This window comes from Hermetia illucens, chromosome 1, assembly GCF_905115235.1.
Source record: "Hermetia illucens chromosome 1, iHerIll2.2.curated.20191125, whole genome shotgun sequence".
Classification (NCBI taxonomy): Eukaryota; Metazoa; Arthropoda; class Insecta; order Diptera; family Stratiomyidae; genus Hermetia; species Hermetia illucens.
Genome location: NC_051849.1, coordinates 109,801,823 through 109,821,673, shown reverse-complemented (window position 1 = coordinate 109,821,673; position 19,851 = coordinate 109,801,823). Strand labels below are relative to the sequence as shown.

General features: G+C 42.3%; 1 protein-coding gene across 1 annotated transcript in view; it reads left to right on the top strand.

Moving 5' to 3' along the window:
* LOC119661626 (fatty acyl-CoA reductase 1-like) overlaps window positions 1-19,851 on the top strand; it is a 70,399-nt gene that overhangs the window by 20,088 nt on the left and 30,460 nt on the right. The window contains exons 3-5 of the mRNA XM_038071046.1: window positions 15,601-15,846; window positions 15,915-15,974; window positions 16,035-16,120. Coding sequence (XP_037926974.1) covers window positions 15,601-15,846; window positions 15,915-15,974; window positions 16,035-16,120 — 392 coding nt within the window. The remainder of the gene's footprint in view (window positions 1-15,600; window positions 15,847-15,914; window positions 15,975-16,034; window positions 16,121-19,851) is intronic.

Sequence of the window (19,851 nt, the reverse complement as noted above, 5' to 3'; positions counted from 1 at the left end):
AGTTAGTAAGTAGTAGTAGACTGACAAGGTTTTGATTGACACAAAAACCTCAATAATAATATTTTAATTTACATAAAAGTTTAAAAAGGAACAATACCGATCCTATGCACTTGTTTGCGAGGTCCCTGTTCGTTAAGGCGTTTGGGCTAGGATTTCTTTAGCGAATTTTATTGCATAAAATGATTTAATTCCTTTTCGAATACATTATTACACTCTTGAAATATAATAAAAAAAATTATTTCCGAGTTGTGACAATCTTGGCAGATGCCGGATTTTACTTAATATTAGCACTAAGTGCCAAGCATTTAGGCTCGGACGATCCTACCTACTTCAAAACTAAACGGGCACTGGTGGTAGTGGCAGGTGGTAGATCAATGGAAGAATCCATCGAGAACCCCCCGCAACATCGAGCATGTATGCGCAGAATGGTGTACTTCTACATGGTTTGAACCAGACTGTGTGAAAGTCCCAGGACATCAAGGGAAACCGGGAGGGATTTAGGTACAATACCTGTAGCTGACAATATTATGGGGACTATAACCACACGGTCGAGATGACAAATTTCTTTGATTCCCCGAACCAATGGCTCATAGTTCACCTTCTTCTTCACATATTTCCATTCGATGTTGTTATTATGGGGAAGAGCAACATCAATAATATACGCGGAGCGACCCATTTTGTCAACTAACAGTACGTCAGGCTTGTTATGTGGAATGTGGCGACCAGTTAGAACTTGCCGCCATGTATTAGACATGCCGTAAGCATAACTATCAACTACTGCTTGCGGCTCATATCGGCTCATATCGGGTGTGTTGCATCAGTGTCATAACAGTGTAGCCAGAAATGAGATGGTTCAACGTCTCTAACGCCGAACCACAAATTCTGCACTGGTCGTTCTCAGCATTTTATAAGCTCGGGTGGCAACCACGTCGTCCTGAATGGCAAATATGAATCTTTCCGTCTCAGCAAAGAGCTTCCCAGCACGTAGCCATTTGTTCGACAAATGCAAATCGACAAATGGCTGCCAAAGACAATTCACGTGTTTACAGTGCATTGTCTTCGACTTCCATTCATCGATCCGCTCTTGGTCCGACTTCACCCCACTCAGAGGATTGACAGATCGATCCTTCAAGTTAAGTGGAGTCAGTCCCCAGTCTGCCTTACAGACAGCCGCATGCAAGGGACTCGCCTGCTTTTTGCTGTAAAAGTAAGCACGCAGCGAGTCGACTTGGCGGTGATGTTGTGCCGCCACGTCAACCACGCCCTTACCTCCGATGTCACGAAGCAGGTTCATTAGCTCCACGGCAGAGTTTGGATGATGCATTGCAAATTGAATTTAGTTGTCCGTATCCGCCGCTAGCCGTTTTCCAGATTGGTCTTCATCCACGGCAATATTCCGAATATTAACTGAGAGATGCGATTTCAGTAGGAGCTTTACACGTCGTAGGAATTCGGACAGCAGAGCATCCGTCAGATCACCAACTCGAGCATGGGTTCCTTGCAGAATTCCTAGGTACTTGTGGAAGTCTGTCACGGTCATAGCTTCGATGTGGAGGTCACCAATGCTATGTCCCTCAGATGTACGCACTGATAAGGTGGTATGCTACCCTTCCATGACTGTCGCCAGAAACTTTATTAGTTTCGGATCAATGCGATACAGATATAGGACAACGATTAGCCATATAAGCGGGACGCTATCAAAAGCCTTGATATAATCGATATAGCAACTAAAGAGATTTCTTTGGCCTCTAGTTGCTTGTCCTACAGCTACCGAATCGATAATGAGTTGCTCTTTGCAACACTTTGACTCAACTCGGCAGCCCTTGTGCTTCTCGGACAGAATGTTGTTGGTCTCGAGGTGTGCATTGACCCTTCCACTAATAATGGACCTTATGAATTTGTAGAGGTTGGTAAGCAAGTAATCGGTCTTGGGTCTGCGGAGTCCTGCACCGTGTCCTTCTTAGGGATAAGGTAAGTAATCCCCGCAGTGAGGAAGGGTGGAATTCCTCCGGTCGACTCATGACCTCATTTATGCTGTATGCCAACCGACTGTGTACGCTCGTAAGTTTCTTATACCAAAAATTCTGCATCGGATCCAGACCTGGGCCCCTCCAGTTGTTCGAGCTGTTTATGGCTCGCCGAACATCCTCTTCGGTAACGTTCGCAAAATTCATGCCAGGTGTATTGGCATTGCGGGTGCCTTCGGCGGTGATCTGGGCATGCTGGGCGGGTAACCCCCAAAGTCCACCCCAATATTCTTTCGCTTCCGTTATCGAAAACTGCACTGCCTGGACGCTCTGTTGGGATTCGTTGAGAGATCTGAAAAAGCTCCGCTGGTTCCTCGCGTATGTTGCATTCTGGACACGTCTGGAGTGACTTTCGCCATACCGTGGTAATCGACTGCATATGACAGAAAGTTTCTGCTTTAGTGTGGCCAGAATTTCAACTGCGGCTGCCTTACTGGGGATGAGTTTCTGTAAACCTTCTGCACTCTATTTCTCACTCGTCTGCTGGTATTGCCAGTGCTGATCTGAATCAGTCTAGCAATGTCCTGCCTTAGTGAGTCCCGTCGATGTTCCAGACGAATTTTTCATGGTGGATCTCTTCGGTCACTCAAATCAATAGCACGAAAGCGAATCTTCTAACCGTGCAATCTGACAGCCGTAATTGCACCACAATACACAAGGTATTGTATGCAGCAGCGACATATCAACACACAGTCGATATGCAATCTCATCATTGGTTTGAGATAGAATTCCCGGGGTTGCTGGAGATGCATAGAGCCTGGGAATACCTGGTCAATGCAAAGGATCCATTTTTGAGAATTCTATACACAGTTCTTTGAAATACGTTCCGAGCCTCAGCGGAAACCTCAGCTGGACGATGGAGGAGAGTGCTTCGGCGAGTACTGAAATTGTTGCCTGCAGTGTGGCGTGGTGTTGGTGATGCCACCGCCTCTGCCCCCATCGACTCTCGGTCATCTGTTTCCCCGATGACCTCAAGTCGAACACGCTGGCCGGGATTGTGTCGTTGCGGGTAATAAAACCGTACTGGTCTGCGACTCGCTGCACAGTCACGCACGCGAATTGCGGGAAACACTCGACGAATCTCTGGTTCCACAAGGGGTGGTAAGATGTTGTACTCCCCCCCCCCCCCGCGGTTATTTCGTAGTAAGAGCGGATGATGAAGAGGTTCATTTCTTCAGTCCACTTCATTCGCTGCCTACACGGACCTGCTGAAGTGCTGTCCATTACGGGAGCCCTACCCAGTGACCAGACCGTCGGTTATCCGTACCGGACCTTAAATTTCTTCTTCTTCTCATATATGGATTTGAATTTTATACCTAACTGCCAGGTGTGGGAGTAGCTTAATTTTACACTGTCAATAATTAATTATAATACTTGCTTTCCTATTTTACTTATTCTAATGGCTCTTAGGTTATCAAACTTGCACTTTCTTGTGAATGGTACTATGGTAGATGTGGCTCCTCCTGCACTAGGTTTACTGGTACCTAGTTTCTCAATCCAGCTTTGATTCTTTCATATAGGGTGTCCTCATGTTTGTCCCCAGGTTAATACAATGCATTTAGCGTAACCCTGGACTTGTATTCCAGTATTTATTAGCTATCCTATGAGTTCATTAACTATTATATTACATATTACATTATGATAGTTTTTCACTTTGTGGAGAATCTTAAGTAGTGTTCATGACAATAGACGTCATACACCAGCTTCCGAGCATAACCCTTTTGTAGTTTTTAATTTTCCTTTTTCTTTCTATTGTCTGTTATTGAGTTGTCAGGCAAAATGTTATTATCATCTGAGCTTTGAGAAGCAGATGTACCCTGCCGTCCTCATTCTCTCTTATTGCTCTATTTCTCTTCTTCAGAGGCAGGGGACTCTGCCTTATCATTGGCTTCAGTTTTGAATAGTTTCGAGGCCTCTTTGGTTTGTTTAATCCTTTTGAAGAATTTGCTGAAGCTGTTTCACTTTGCTTTCCTGATCGCGTTATCGGTCTACAGATTGTTTCGGCCAATTGAAAAGTTTTCGGACTTCCGTTCCTTTTTCGGTTACGTTCAAGTTCCACCGCGGTACATCTCTTGATGACGTAATTGTCTTAGCCGGGCAGCTGAGGGCTTTAATGTATCAATGACGACTTTGTTGAGAATTTCCATCACAGTTCCCAGTTTCAATTTGTTCCTAATATCGCGCCTATTTCCCAATGAGTCATATTGGTGCTTAGTTTCCTTATATAAAAGTCCCAATCTCTTCTTTGGAATTTCTTAAAATTCTTTTTGCTTCAGAGTTGCGTATCCGAATTCTTCACTAGCCTATCCATAATAGTATTTCCTAGAGTTATGTCTAGTTCCTCTTACCTGGTGCTGGTCCGCCAATATTTGGCGTGTCCTCTAAATTATATATTTTTAGTTTTTTGCTAAGGATAAATTCAGGAAAGGTTGCCAAGATCCTCCTTTCTTTTGCAGAACTTCACCAGTATAAAAACTGATTGCAGTGAGCTCCTGGTGTGATCTACTTCAATGTGGGTGTATCATCCCCCTGCTCCTGATGTGTTTTGCTGTCCGTCTTAAGCCCTAGAAAATTCAGGTCAAGGTCGTCGGGCTCCTCCTCTTCAGTGGCAGCAGGTAGTTATGGCGTTTAATTATCTTCAGGGATTGGTGATCTTCTTCGATCGAGAAGAATTTGTCTTTGGCCTTCACCTTGCTTCTCAGAAGTCTGCAAAAACGCGTGTGAAGAACTTTAATCTGAACAATTAAGGCTTCCAGATTCTCCGTATTCATTGCTGTGATTTTGTCACTCTGCGTGCCCCTCTTAAATCATTCCCAGCACATATTAACGGTTCAGCTCTTTTCCTGCAATTTAGCGACCATGGTCTTAAGCTTTCCTGTCTTCTTTCCGTACCAGCATAAGATCGGGTCAAAAGCGTATGCCGGTTACATACCGCCGATGTAGGTTAGTCCAGATATAACATTTTCCACCCCCGAGAAGCTATGCCACTCCCTTCCTCACGGGGTGAAGCGCACATTGGTGCTATACAATCTTTATTTTTTACGCCATTTCATGTCAATCGGAATAAAGGCTTTCGGCAGTGTAGCCAGTCAGATGTTCTTTACGCAACAATGGGTCCCCTGGTTTTTACTTTCATCCTTGACTTATCTGGTACTTCTTCTCTTATGGGTTTCTTGGGTGATTAGGTTTATGCTTGAGAATCCACCGTCATAGATGTGTTGGGGATATCAATCATCATCATTATCATCAACGGCGCAACAACCGGTATCCCGTCTAGGCCTGCCTTAATAAGGAACTCCAGAAATCCCGGTTTTGCGCCGAGGTCCACCAATTCGATATCCCTAAAAGCTGTCTGGTGTCCTGGCCTACGCCATCGCTCCGTCTTAGGCAGGGTCTGCCTCGTCTTCTTTTTCTACCATAGATATTGCTCTTAGGACTTTCCGGGTGGGATCATCTTCATCCATACAGATAAAGTGACCTGCCCACCGCAACCTATTGAGTCGGATTTTATCCACAACCGGACGGTCATGGTATCGCTCATAGATTTCGTCATTGTGTAGGTTAGGGAATCGTCCATTCTCATGTAGGGAGCAAAAAATTCTTCGGAGGATTCTACTCTCGAACGCGGCCAAGAGTTCGCAACTTTTTTTTGCTAAGAATCTAGTGATTTTCGACCCTAGATAGGAGAAATTGTCAACGGTCTCAAACTTGTATTCTCCTATGCTTGACCAGTGCAGTTTGATGTTGTTGGTTGATTCGTCTTCGGTGCTGACGTTGCCACCATATATTTTGTCTTGCGTTCATTGATGTGCAGCTCAACCTGGATGAAGGCAGTAGTTGGGTGGACTTAAAGACGATCGTACCTCTTGCATTTACCTCAGCATAACAGATCACTTTTTCGAGGGCCAGGTTAAAGAGGACGCACGATAGGGGGATATCAATGGAAAGTACAATTGACAAGCCAATCACATCCATAGGTATCAAAAAAACTGCTGTTCCAAACCAAAACCTAACCTTTGCAGTTTAGAAGCAGCGTGATTCTCACACCTTATGCCTTCATGCGAGGCCCTCCCCGAAATGACCACTCCTTATATCAATGAAGTTGATACAGGAATAGCCCTTGAAAAGGCAAGCAATTGAATGCTCCAGAAATTTATAGGATTTACAACTTCTGGGCCTGTGCGCAGGCCAGCCTATCCCGATGATATCATGCAGACATGTGTTGACGAAGACTTGGAGCTTTTGAGTAAGAATGGGGTTCACTTTCCATGTGCCACCTTCATATTGCAACACAGAATGATTACTAGTCAGTTTCAACTTGATCTTGGTGACGAAATAACTGCATTTCCAGATTTTAGACATAGCAGCGAATGGGGGTATAGTGTTGTTAATGCGTCAGGGAACATTCAGTTCGGTGCCACCGCTGGCAGAAATCACGCTTCCTAGATATACAAATTGGTCGACGCCTCGGGTGCTGTACCTATTAATGACTGAGGACCTTGGCTTTGCTGAAATCAACTCTACTTGCCTCTCCTTCTTACGTTTGCGCGAAAAACTAATAGGATATGTGCGTTGAAGCATGTTAGAGTACCTTGTTCAAAACAGTAACCGTACACTACAGGGCTCTGTGGGAAGCACTGCGGTTGACCACATTGCGCTCGTTCGTGAGCATCACTCTGATTTGATTCAAGTACTCATTCAGAACAGAGTCGACTGGTAAACGACATCGAGTCACGATACAAATCCTTCTGCCGCCAGTGAGATTTGAACCGCGACCACGTAGATAGTGTCTTTTAATATGTCAGACTTCTACATTTATTGTAGTACTCATCTATAGTGTATTAGATTAACAGCTTCTCGACACTGCGTCGGTGGCAGCTTCAAAGTAATTGATACCGAGTAAGTTTGATTTTACCCATATAATAAACTTGACAGCTGATGGCAAGGGCACTTGCGATGTATACCTGGGGCTGACACTGACCTAGTTGAAGACGTAAACAGAGGGAGAATTACTGATTGGTTGTAAATATATGCGAAGCTACTACTGAAGGTCGCTCGATATATGCAAACGGAGCTTATGGTGACACAATTGATTGTCCACATATTTAATTATCTATTATTAAGGAACAATAAACAGAAGCAAGAAACTTAATTTGTGCTTAAAACTACTGAAAGATAAGAAGTTAATTCCTGGAATCGGGGACTAGAAATATATCTGAAGGCACACCAGGAAAGTTTTTCTCAAAGAAAAGGGAACAAGTGAATTTACGTTTCACCTTTTCGAGGGGTGGGATGGTGACCAGATCACGGAGCAGTATTCGAGGGTACTTCTCATGAAGAAGTTGAAGAAGGTTAAAGAGGGTTAGATGGAGTCAAAATCAGAGAAGGAGCGGAATATAAATCCCGATAATTTTACTGCTCGGTTGGTGACTTCAAGGCAGTGAGTGTGAAACCTAGCTTATTGTCCGAAGTCTTGAGTGGTTTTCAGTGGAGATAGTATGCACTTCTTGCCGTGAATTTAGGCAGTTGGCAAAAAAGTTAGTTAAGTCGAGCAGATTGGATACAGTGGGCCTATGCTTAAGAAAACCGTGTTGTTCTTTTACTATGACGTGGCTAAAATGGGCGGATAACCAGTCGCTGCCACATCTTTCCACGATTTTGGAACAGTAGGAGAGGAGCAAAACGGAACGGTAATTTTCGGCAAAAGTACGACTGCCAATTTCGTGAATGGAGATGATGAGAACCAGCAAAATGATTCTCATTTGTTGAAAATAATGGAGAGGGGGCAGGGAGATGGAATGACCAGTTTTAAGCAAAAAGAGGTTTGGAAAAGCTTTGTAATCAGGACCGCCATTGGGGTCAAGTTTGTCAATGAGCTACTCGACAAGACTGAAGGTCTGCTCATCCAAAGCTTGCCTGGCGATCGCCGTGGATGTAGTGCTCGCTTACGCAGGGCTGATAAAGATCAGGTCTGCGATTGAGGAGGACCTTCCTTTCCGAAAGGTGTTTATATCATCTTCGTTAGGCAGAACTATATCCAACTGCTTCTAATAGACTGCGTTCCTTTGCATTTGGTTCTCTGCTACCCCACTCTAGGGCCCAAGCGGTGAAGTCACCGGCAATCACCTCAAAAGATCCCCTTCTTTTTCCCGTACTCTTTAATTTACCGTAATTCGATGGTAGTAGGGTTAAGTGTCATTTGGGTGGCCTGTGATACAGTTAAGACGGCAGGTTTCGGCGTCTCCTTGGAACTTCTTTCCTCTTCTGCGATCTATTATAAAGGACTCTAACAGACCTCACCATATTCGTTGTGGCTTGGTGCACGTTGTGCTTGTCCTCGATAAACTCGGACAGCTCAACTATTTTTGGTGAAGGATCATTCCAATGGAGTCCGGACGGGCTTACTTCTTTTATACGGTCCTTTATCTTCTCTGTACCTTGTTTTTTACCTTCTTGGGCATTATCGGAACATTAACGAGCTTTTCTTGGTCTGATGTCGCCCTTTTGTAACAAATGTGATGGGTGTTTTTGTCGTCTGTAGATGTAGATCTGGCAACTCCTCACAGGTACTTCGGCCTCTCTGTCTGTCCATCTGCCTGTGTCTATTATTATTATTATTCTGTTAAGGGAAAGTCCCACCGCGTCCTTGAAGAACTATTGTGCCCGTTTTACTGGCTATAGTGTACCTGTTGATCATAGTATCTCAAGCAGGCCTGTAACCGTTACGAACTTTAGTATGTTCCCCACTTCCAGAAGTGTCAGCTTTGCATCTGGTATTAAGTATTCTCCCAGATGTGTCGACCTACTTTGCACAAGTCCCTGTGTCTATCTATCACACGCAGTTTTGTCTGAAATAGCTCTACCGATTGACTTGAAATTTTTAGGGAACTGTGGTCGCCTATATATGCAGTGAGGTACATCTTTCTACTTGGAGTTTAAGGGACCTCCAAAACATTTAAAAAGGGGATGTAAAATTTATTTCACCAAATGAAAAGTCCTTATTAATACCATTCGAAGCAGATATTTGTTGAAAAAGCGGGTAGTGCGGGAGCTATCATGATCATTTCTTTCGCGGACCCATTCTCAGAAGCTACCCAACCGAAATATCTGAAAAAAATCAAGAGGCTGCCACTATATGGTACCTCCATATCTCTTCAAATAAAGTTAATAATAGTATAGTAGTTAATAACAGTTAGTATAGTATATTATTACAATTTTTAGTAATTGATTGCAAACCCTCGTTATAGAGCATTATCCTACCAAGTTTGGTGGAAATCGCACTATTACTAACAAAGTTATAATAGGTCGAAGATGTCGCTTCTTTGCAAATTGAAGACTTTAAATGTCAATATCGCCTGAATGAGGATATTCTCACATAATATATGCATATATTACGTGCTTCGTACTAATGGGACAAATGCGCACTCAAATGTGCACAGAAACATGCCTACATATATATCATCATCATCATCAAAGGCACAACAACCGATATCCGGTCTAGGCCTGCCTTAATAAGGAACTCCAGACATCCCGTTTTTGCGCCGAGGTCCACCAATTCGATATCCCTAAAAGCTGTCTGGCGTCCTCAACTACGCCATCGCTCCATCTTAGGCAGGGTCTGGCTTGTCTTCTCTTTCTACCATAGGTATTGTCCTTATAGACTTTCCCGGTTGGATCATCCTCATCCATACGGATTAAGTGACCCGCCCACCGTAACCTATTGAGCCGAATTTTATTCACAACCGGACGGTCATGGTATCGCTCATTGATTTCGTCGTTATGTAGGCTACGGAATCGTGCATCCTCATATAGGGGCCAAAAATTGTTCGGAGGATTCTTTTCTCGAACGCGGCCAAGAGTTCGCAATTTTTCTTGCTAAGAACCCAAGTCTCCGAGGAATACATGAGGACTGGCAAGATCATTGTCTTGTGCAGTAAGAGTTTTGATCCTATGGTGAGATGTTTCGAGCGAAACAATTTTTGTAAGCTGAAATAGGCTTTGTTGGCTGACAACAACCTTGGGCGGATTTCTTCGTCAAAGCTGTTATCGGTTGTGATTTTCGAACCTAGATAGGAGAAATTATCAACGGTCTCAAAGTTGTAGTCTTCTATCTTTATTCTTCCCAGTGCGACCAGTGCGGTTTGATGTTGTTGGTTGGTTGGTTTTTGATGCTGACGTTGCTACCATATACTTTGTCTTGATTGATGTGCAGCCCAAGATCTCGCACCGCCGACTCGATCTGGATGAAGGCAGTGTGCATGTCTCGGGTGGTTCTTTCCATGATGTCGATATCGTCCCCGTAGGCCAGTAGTGGGGTGGACTTAAAGAGGATCATACCTCTTGCTTTTACCTCAGCATCACTGATCACTTTCTCGAGGGCCAGGTTAAAGAGGACGCATGATAGGGCATCCCCTTGTCTTAGACCGTTCTTGATGTCGAATGGTCTTGAGAGTGATCCTGCTGCTTTTATCTGGCCTCACACGTTGGTCAGGGTCAGCCTAGTCAGTCTTATCAATTTCGTCGGGATATCGAATTCCCTCATGGTCGTGTACAGTTTTACCCTGGCTATGGTATCGTAGGCGGCTTTAAGGGGGTCATCCCGTGTGAAGGCCGTTTTCTTTGCCTTTTTTTGAAAAATTATTTTGAAGGACTAGATAAAGATAGAAACATGATTTTTTCACCATATGTTTATTGATATCTCTAGTATACGTGATAAATTTTTCAGCTTGATTTCGTAGCTAATTTTCGGAATAGGTGTTAATTTATGCACCCATCTCCAAAAAAAGGTGTTTTTCTGCTGCCACGCTGGAGGGCGCTGTGTTCATCTGAGGAAAAAAGCTAAACGGCATTTTAATGTGGACAATATTCCACGGTCCGCAAACTAGGATAATTGGAAAATATTAAAAAGTAAATTTTTGGCGGGCTTTTAAACTTAATTTTTTGAATTATGGTGTTTTTTTACGGCTTTTTTTATGAATAAAAAAAAACGACCCGTCCGATTGCAATTATCCTAGTTTGCGGACCGTAGAAATATGTACTAAAGAAGCCGTGAAAATTTCAAAGAATTTGGTTGGATAGATTTTGAGCTATGGTGGCAGCCGATTTTCAAGATGCAGTTTCGAGAAAAATGCATTTGAAAATTTAAATGTGATTATCAACAGTAAAATTTTAGCCCACCATTAATCTGCTATACCTGGTCCATAGAGAGCACCCTCCGTTTCTTCAAAAAAGTCTTGTAAGCCCGATTGTTGCTCTCTGGTGTCAATTCTGGCTCTTTTAACGAGGTCAGTCGATGGTCGTTCGCACCGCCAAATTCGCACTTCATTACGGCGGTCGGCATAAACCTGACATATCTGACCAACTTGACATCCCATTGTCACTAGGATTTTGAGAATGCCATTGAATCGTTCATTGAAAATAATTACAGCCAGAAAAGTGGCTATTTCTACGACCTTGTCCCCAGAATGAAGGTGTTTAGGAGCGAAAGTTCAGTTCAATGCATTTAACGGCTCATTGTTATTCTGGGTCTCTGCTCCTAAACATCTGTTCAAGAGATCATCTCGTGACAAACCTTCATAGATTGGTTTGATGACTGTTTGAACTCCTTCAGTCAAAGGTGCCTTCTCGTGGTGAAAACTATCCAGTTCTCCTTTAGCATCCGCTTTGCGCCGTTTGCACCAACTGTCCTCGCCTGCTGGACAATTTTGATGCTGAGGATTTTCGTCTGTAGAACAATTATGGAAGAAAGTTTCCCAAATTTCTTGCTTCATTTCTTGTATCGAATTTGCGTGTCGACGAATAGCTAGCGCAGAAAATGTAGTGAGGTCCTTATCAGTAAGTTTTCCAGCCCCTTTTCCACCAATGCCTTTGTGATTCTTCTTTGCATTTCTAAGCCGCGTTCCCATTCTTTTCTCGACATGTCTTACGTATTCCTTTTTTACTACTACGTACATTTAATTATTTGCAGAAATACCGGAGACAACTGCAGTAAAATCCAATATACAATATACAAAACTTGTCGCAATTGGAACATCCATGTTCATGCTTGCTGAAAGTTTCTTTGCTGATGTTGATGCGAAGTCCTTTTTCTTCTCTGATAACTATTGATTCCCATGAAATACTCGTTTTTTAGTGCGAGCATGACGTTGAACGTTAAAGCGATCTCCCTTCGTACGATCCATTTAAAAAAAATCACTGAACACACAAACATAACAATACTTACAACAAAATATAACTGAGTATAACTTGAACGCCTTTCAGTGCTCACTCTAGACTGGACTATCCTTTTTATTCCAAACAACAAATAAGTTTAGACAATTGATTGATTTTTCATCTTTTTATATTTATATCTGTGTTTAAATTTATAAGGCTCAGGTAAAAAACTAACAGGGTAAAAAAAGATTCGATGCTCTTTCTCATCAAGTACTGTAGCTGCGGCTGCAAACTCCTTACCTGTTTAACCCTGTAATTTCTGAAGGACTCGGAATATCGGAAAATCCCTTTGCCCACATATTCTCCACTATATATAGATACAATTCATGCAAAAAAAAAATCGATTTCTCCAACCCGACACACGGGATGACCCCCTTAAAGTGGATGAAAAGATGGTGCAACTGATGTCCATATTCCAACAGTTTTTCCATTGCTTGCTGCAGAGAGAAAGTCTAATCTGTTACTGATTTGCTTGGGGTGAAACGTCTTTGGTATAGGCCAATGATGTTGTGGGCGTATGGGGCTATCCGCCCTAGCAAGATAGCGGAGAATATCTTATAGGTGGTATTTAGCAACGTGATACCTCTATAATTGCTACACTGTGTGCTATCTCCATTTTTATGTATGAGACAGATAATGCCTCTTTGCCAGGCATTGATTCGCTGTCCCACACCTTAAGCACCAGTTGATGAACCAGTTTGTGTAATTGGTCGCCTCCATATTTAACCAAATCGGCTGTAATTCCATCGGCTCCTGGCGACTTATGATTTTTTAGTCGATGAATTGCACGGACTGTATCTTCTATACTTGGTGGTGATAGTATTTGTTGTCTATCGTCTTCAGTTGGCGGGACCTCCAACTTGCTGATGTTCGGATTGTTCAACAGTTCATCAAAGTACTCAACTCATCGCTCCAATATGCCCATTCTGTCGGAAATCAGATTTCCTTCTTTGTCTCGGTAAGATGAATCATCGAAATGTATAAAGCTTCATCCTGCTGACTTCTTGGTAAAACTTACGCACCTGGTGCGATTGCTCCATGTACTTTTCGAATTCACACACCTGCTGATTCTCCCAGACTTCCTTTTTCCGTGTGTGAAGTATTTGTGATAACGTTCTTCAGGTGATTGTGAAGATCATTTGTTGATGCTTCATCTCCAGGATCTCTGTTTACTGTGGTTATTGCGGCATCCATTTCCCTCTTATAGGTGTTGCGGAGGGCTGTGTTGTGGATGGCTTCAGTGTTAACTCTCACCTGATTGTCAGAGGGGATTCTGGGTGGTGTTGTTATTCGAGCTCAGAGCACCATGCCAACGAGATAGTGATCCGAGCCTATATTGGCTACTTGGCTGTTAAAATCGCCAAGTATGATTTTGATATCATATCTGGGCACGCTTCGAGGGTTCGTTCTACTGCCTCGTAGAAGGTATTCTTCTCCGACTCTGCAGTCTCCTCTGTAGGGGCGTGAACGTTAATGAGGCTTATATTTCTAAATTTGCCTAGCAAGTGCAGAGTGCATAGCCGTTCGTTTATGTTTTCAAAGCCGATAACAGCAGATTTCATTTGAGTGACTAAGAAACCTACTCCGAGCACATGCTTTACTGGATGGCCGCTATAATATATGTTGTAGCGGCTCTTCTCCAGGAAACCAGTCCCTGTCCATCGCATCTCTTGCAATGCTGTTACATCAGCCTTATACTGGGACAGGGTATCCGCTAGCTGCTCAGCAGCATTCGGTCTGTACAGGGAGCGCACGTTCCATGAGAAAATGCGCAAATCGTTAATCCGTTGTCGTTGTCGGGTTCGTCGTTGTAAAATCCATCCTGTCCGAGGATCCTTTTGTGGTTTCGTAACATCGGTTTTCCATGTAGGGTTGTTAGCCCTACCCAACCCCCAACCTGGAGGAGCAGTTGGTATATTTTGTTCTGTTTTTAGGCGCGGGAGACTCGCATTGATCCTTCTCCGTCTGTAGTTTTTCATAAAGAATAAACTCCACGGATCACCACGTGGAGGTGGAGATAGGGTTTGGTAGTAGAACTGTTGGTGTTGGTTCAGCAGACGTTTCTCAGGTTTTATGCTCCATCGTGGGTACCAATCCACGTTTCGCCCTGGGACCTATACTACCCTTTGACCGTCATTTGCCGTATGTTTATTATAATTTTGATAACAAGTAATTTGCTATTTAATTTGGAAATCATCTTATGTGCGGGTTTGTGAAATGTGCTTTAAGGTTTGGTGTAATATTAGTTTTAAGTGTGGTTTTGTATACTTATTTGTTGTATTTTACAAAATCGATAAAGTTTCGGCGTTTTAAGCGATATGTCGCTGTATCCGATGACCTTATGGGCGGTATGTTTGCTATAGAGATTCGGGCGGGACCTTGCCATTCGGTTGTTATAACAGATCTGTCGTTATATTCGGTTTCGACTGTATGTAGGTAAATTGAATATCGTTGTTACTAGATATGCCATGTACGTATATATGTGTACACACTTCTATACCCATTTGAAATAGAGTAATTGATAATGACATATAAAAACCTAAAAAAGTTAAAAGAGGCCCATATGAGTTCACTTTATAGGATGATGCCGTCATGCACGTCTTTTGCAATAAATTTATGTGATATATATTTTGACCTTCCATTGTTGGAGCCCGTTCAAACCTTTCAGAATTATGTTTTATTATATATTATCCCTTATATTGTCACCAAATTTTGTACTTCTAGAGTAAACTTGAAGGGGTTTTTGGGTAAATTTATAAAATACGGTTATCAGCTTTTATTAACTTTAGTTGTGCGGATGTCGGAATGGGATATATTTTGAGAATGAGACAGGTTTTAGTGCATGCATTTTGAGCTCTCACTTTCCTGTGAAATAAGATCATTTTCTAAAAGTACTAATTGAGCCCTTTCAGGTTGATACATGACCATATATTATGAAAGAAAAATGTGCCTCTATATTCAGCATATTTGGGGAAACCCCCTTAATAACAACAGAAAACGCTGTTACTCGTTGTATATGAAGCGGTTCGTAGACCACATTCGCCAAATTTCGTGACGATAGTTTCAGCCTTTTCGGAGCAAATCTGACATTTCGGGGCAAATCTGACAGACGGACAGACAAACAGACAATGTCAAACAAAAGCCCTGAATTTTACAAGGTGGTTTTTGTTTTCATTATAGTTCAAGCGCATGTCGTGTTTTGGAATTAATATAAGGGAGCAAATGCCACTTTGTAACCACTTCGGTCACGCTGCTCCCAGGGCAAAGGTGAAGCAGCGTCCTGATGAGTTGCCTCTGTCCTGGACGAAACCGCAAGTTATATTATTTGTTATTTATTCCGTAAACCATGACTTATTTTCAGATTTTTGATCGTCTCAAAAGTGAAAAGCCAAATGCCCTGGATAAACTTGTCGCCATCCCAGGAGATTTAATAGAGCATGATTTGGGAATGTCAGAAGAGAGTAAAAAAAGCATGGCCAACGTTTCGTTGATCTTTCATGTTGCAGCTACAATTCGTTTCGACGAAACATTGAGAAGAGCAATTTTGATTAACGTACGAGGAACTCGTGAAGCGCTCAATTTTGCAATGCAACTGAGAAATCTTCAGGTTTGTTTTTGTAGAAAGTAGAATTATAGGAAGTCAGAATAAATGAACCAATTATTTCAATTTAGCAGCGATTCGTTCATGTATCTACGGCATTTTCGTATCCATATAAAACAAGACTCGATGAACAGGTAGCCTGGTGTTGATGGGGTGTAAAAATAAGATTAATCCACCTTTTGTTTTGGTTTTAGATTTATCCCCCGATGGACGATTGGAAAACAATTATAAAACTGGCCGAAAAGTTCGACGATGGTATATTGAACATATTTACAAAGAAGTAAGTTGTATTATCCACAGCAGTCAGTCCGGCTATTTACGCTTCACGGAAGTGTGTGGTTTCGCACGCTTTCTACTAAGTTTAATGAACTTTTATTTTTACTGTTTTTGGAGTGTTCTGCTGAATTCAATATTTATTGGGGTGGAAGGTGAATTTCTGCTTCCTTTTTATGGAAATTGACCTCACCTTTTGTGCACCTCCGGCAGGATCCTATCGTATTTGATAATTTATTCTACTCTTGGAGATGGATTACAGAACTACACTCGAAATTATCACCTGCACGCCAGACGACTTCGGAAATAACCGTGATGGTCAACACCAAAAAAGAAAATATATTGTTAGCTATGTATATTGTAAACCTTAATGAAAAGCAGAAGAGCTACTAATTGCAAATGAGTGTCCGTTGAGCGTTATTATAAGGCTGCACATTTTTTGGCTACATAAAACAAGGATAGTTTGATTGGTGTAGGGCACTAACGTGCGGAAAAACAGTTTGAGGGAGGAAATAAGTAAAAAAATCAGAACCTGGACGCTCCGAATATGAAAAGCCCTGTGTTTTCATACATATTCATTCACGTATTTCGAAATTTTAAAACGGTAGATATCGGAAGATATAAAAATAATACTCATCCTCAACAAACAAATATTACACATTACTTTCCATTCCGTATGTATATCTATATTCGCATCTAAATTGAACATTGAAATTTTCTGTATTCGCATCTGAATATTCCAGGCAGGCAGACAAGGAGTGGGCCGATTTAAATAAGGTTTTTGACTTTCACAATACCTTAAAAGCTAAGCCTGTGTCAAACAAAACTTTAGCTTTGACGGTGCCTGTTTCAGATAACCAACTCAATTTAATTTCAAGGTTGGCTACAAACATACTCATATGTATACAAGAGATACACGTACGAAGTAATATCACAAACATCGCCTTTCATTACCCTAACCGTACATGATGTTATGTCACCAGCATCAAATATTAACACTCGACAGCCGATGGTACCAAATAATGCTTATTACTTGACAGATATTTGGCCTGCAAAGAAGATAGGGGAAGAGAAGAGAAAAAAACGCAAGAAAAGGATATTTTCGCAAACTAAAGAACAGGGAAGCAGAATTATTTCATTTAAATGTATATGCAATTTTCTATTTCTTTGCTTCATGTTGAATTCGCGCAGTTAAAGGTTATCTATCACGGAGAAACTCGGAATAAAATTTTACTGTGCAAAGCCAGCTAGTCAATAGTTTGCATCGGCACTAGACAGCTGCCATCGCCACTTGTACTAGGAAGAATGGTGATGTTTTGTAATATGATAACGCACTACAAAACATTACCTATCACAAGAATAATATCACCTCCCCTTTTTGATGCCGTGATGTTGTATATAATGCTAAGTGATGTAATGTTCGCTGATGTTTGGATCGCAGTAGGTTTGAAATTATAGCCGCTCATAATACGCATGTGCATAGATGCTGCGGAATTAGATATTGATACCGGTTGTCTCCACTTTGTATGCAAGACAACTATGTATGTGCATATCTACAACCTTACTTCGAAAAATGTTTTTTCTCTTCCCCGCTATAGAGCGTTATAGAGGGTGAGTAGGATCTTCAACCGCCATTGTTTAACACGAATTACATAACCTTACTATCGAAGACGCTTCTCTCGCAAGTTCCCCACGAAACGTGTATCCGTATATCGCCCGCGAATGTCTTTATTTCGAACGCGAACACAGTGTGTTATGCTACTGATCCATCCTAACATCTTCGTCTGAGGTGGCTGTCATTGGCTTTGGAAGCCTAATAGTACTCGGGACGGAAACTATGCACATACAGTGAGTAGCATCATTTTTTGTTGAGTTTAAGGTACTAGTTTACATTAATAATAATAATCGTTGGCACAACAATCCATATTTGGATCGTGGTTTTGAATTGTGCTAGAGCACTTCATTCAAGACCGTTATGGTACACCACAGTACACTGTAGGAGGCAATGTGGTCAGAATTACGCTCGTTCGCGATTGTTATCTGATTTGACTCAGGTATTCATTCACAGCTAAGTGGACTGGTATCCGACATCCAATCACGATAACAAAATCCTCTGCCACCAGTGAGATTTGAACCGCGATTTTCCGATTCGACAGCCCATCGCTTTAATCAGTTGAGCCGGGCGCTCTAGTCTACATTAACACACTAACCTATATTAAAAGGCAACAAGCCGGGAAACCAGAAGCTGGGCGCTTCAGTTATGAAAGGTTTTGTTTGCTTCTTCTGTGAGTATATTTAAGGGTAGAACTATCCCATTTGTACGTAGCCCGTTATGTATATGCATTTAGCATGTCCCACCCCACTTTAGTGTATTTTAATAAGGTTTTGTTTTGCAAACAAAACCTGTTGTTTTCAATTGTTTTCAAAGCTTTGCTTTTATTTGCACTTTTCTACTCTACTATATTATCTGAATTCATAACAAAATACATGGAAATATTATTGGCCAAGTTATAGCGTCAAAGTTGTGTTCTTCGTATTAATTTACTGCATTCTAAAACAGTAAGAAAATATCGACACCCACATCAAAGATAATAGTTTGAAATACATGGCACCAAAGGCATACATATAATACAAGAGTATCCTTAACACTTATAAACACTTATAACTATTTCTTTAAAATGCCCTCAGTTGAAATTCAGAGAAGGATGAAGGACGAGTCTCCCGCGCCTAAAAACGGGACAAATTCTACCAACTGGTCCTCTTGGTTGCGAGATGGGTAGGACTGACAACCCTACACGGAAAACAACTTGCTTTCGAAGCCACAACAGGAGCCTCGGACTGGACAGATTACACCACGACGAACCCGGCAACGACACCGGAATAACGATTTGCGCATTTTCCCATGGAACGTGCGCTCCCTGTACAGAGATGAAGCAATATAGGGTCGATGTAAGCAGCGTTACAGAAGATGCGTTGGACAGGGACCGGTTTCCTGGAGAAGAGCCGCTACACCATATAATATAGTGGCCATCCAGTAAACCATGTGCTCGGAGTAGGTTTCTTAGCCAGCCAAAAAATGAAACCTGCTGTTATCGGCTTTGAAAACATAAGCGAACGGCTATGCACTCTGCGCTTGCGAGGCAAGTTTAGAAATATAAGCCTCATTAACGTTCACGCCCCTACAGAGGAGACTGCAGAGTCGGAGAAGGATACCTTCTACGAGGCAGTAGAATGCACCCTTGAAGCCTGTCCCAGATATGATATCAAAATATGATTTTAACAGCCAAGTAGGGAAGGGACCCCTATTCAGGCGATACGTTGGCTCCCATAGCTTACACCAAAATACAAATGGTAACGGACTGCGCATTATTCCATTAGCATTAGCTCTTGGAAGTACCTGGTTTGCGCGGAAAGCGGTCCACAAACATACGTGGGCCCCTCCAGATGGGACCACTTTCAACCAAATTGACCACGTGTTGATCGAACGCCGCCACCTCTCAGCCTTGATGAATGTCAGAACATATAGGGGGGCTAATATAGACTCCGATCACTATCTCGTTGGCATGGTGCTCCGAGCTTGAATAACGAGCTTGAATATGCACTCTGCGCTTGCGAGGCAAGTTTAGAAATATAAGCCTCATTAACGTTCACGCCCCTACAGAGGAGACTGCAGAGTCGGAGAAGGATACCTTCTACGAGGCAGTAGAATGCACCCTTGAAGCCTGTCCCAGATATGAT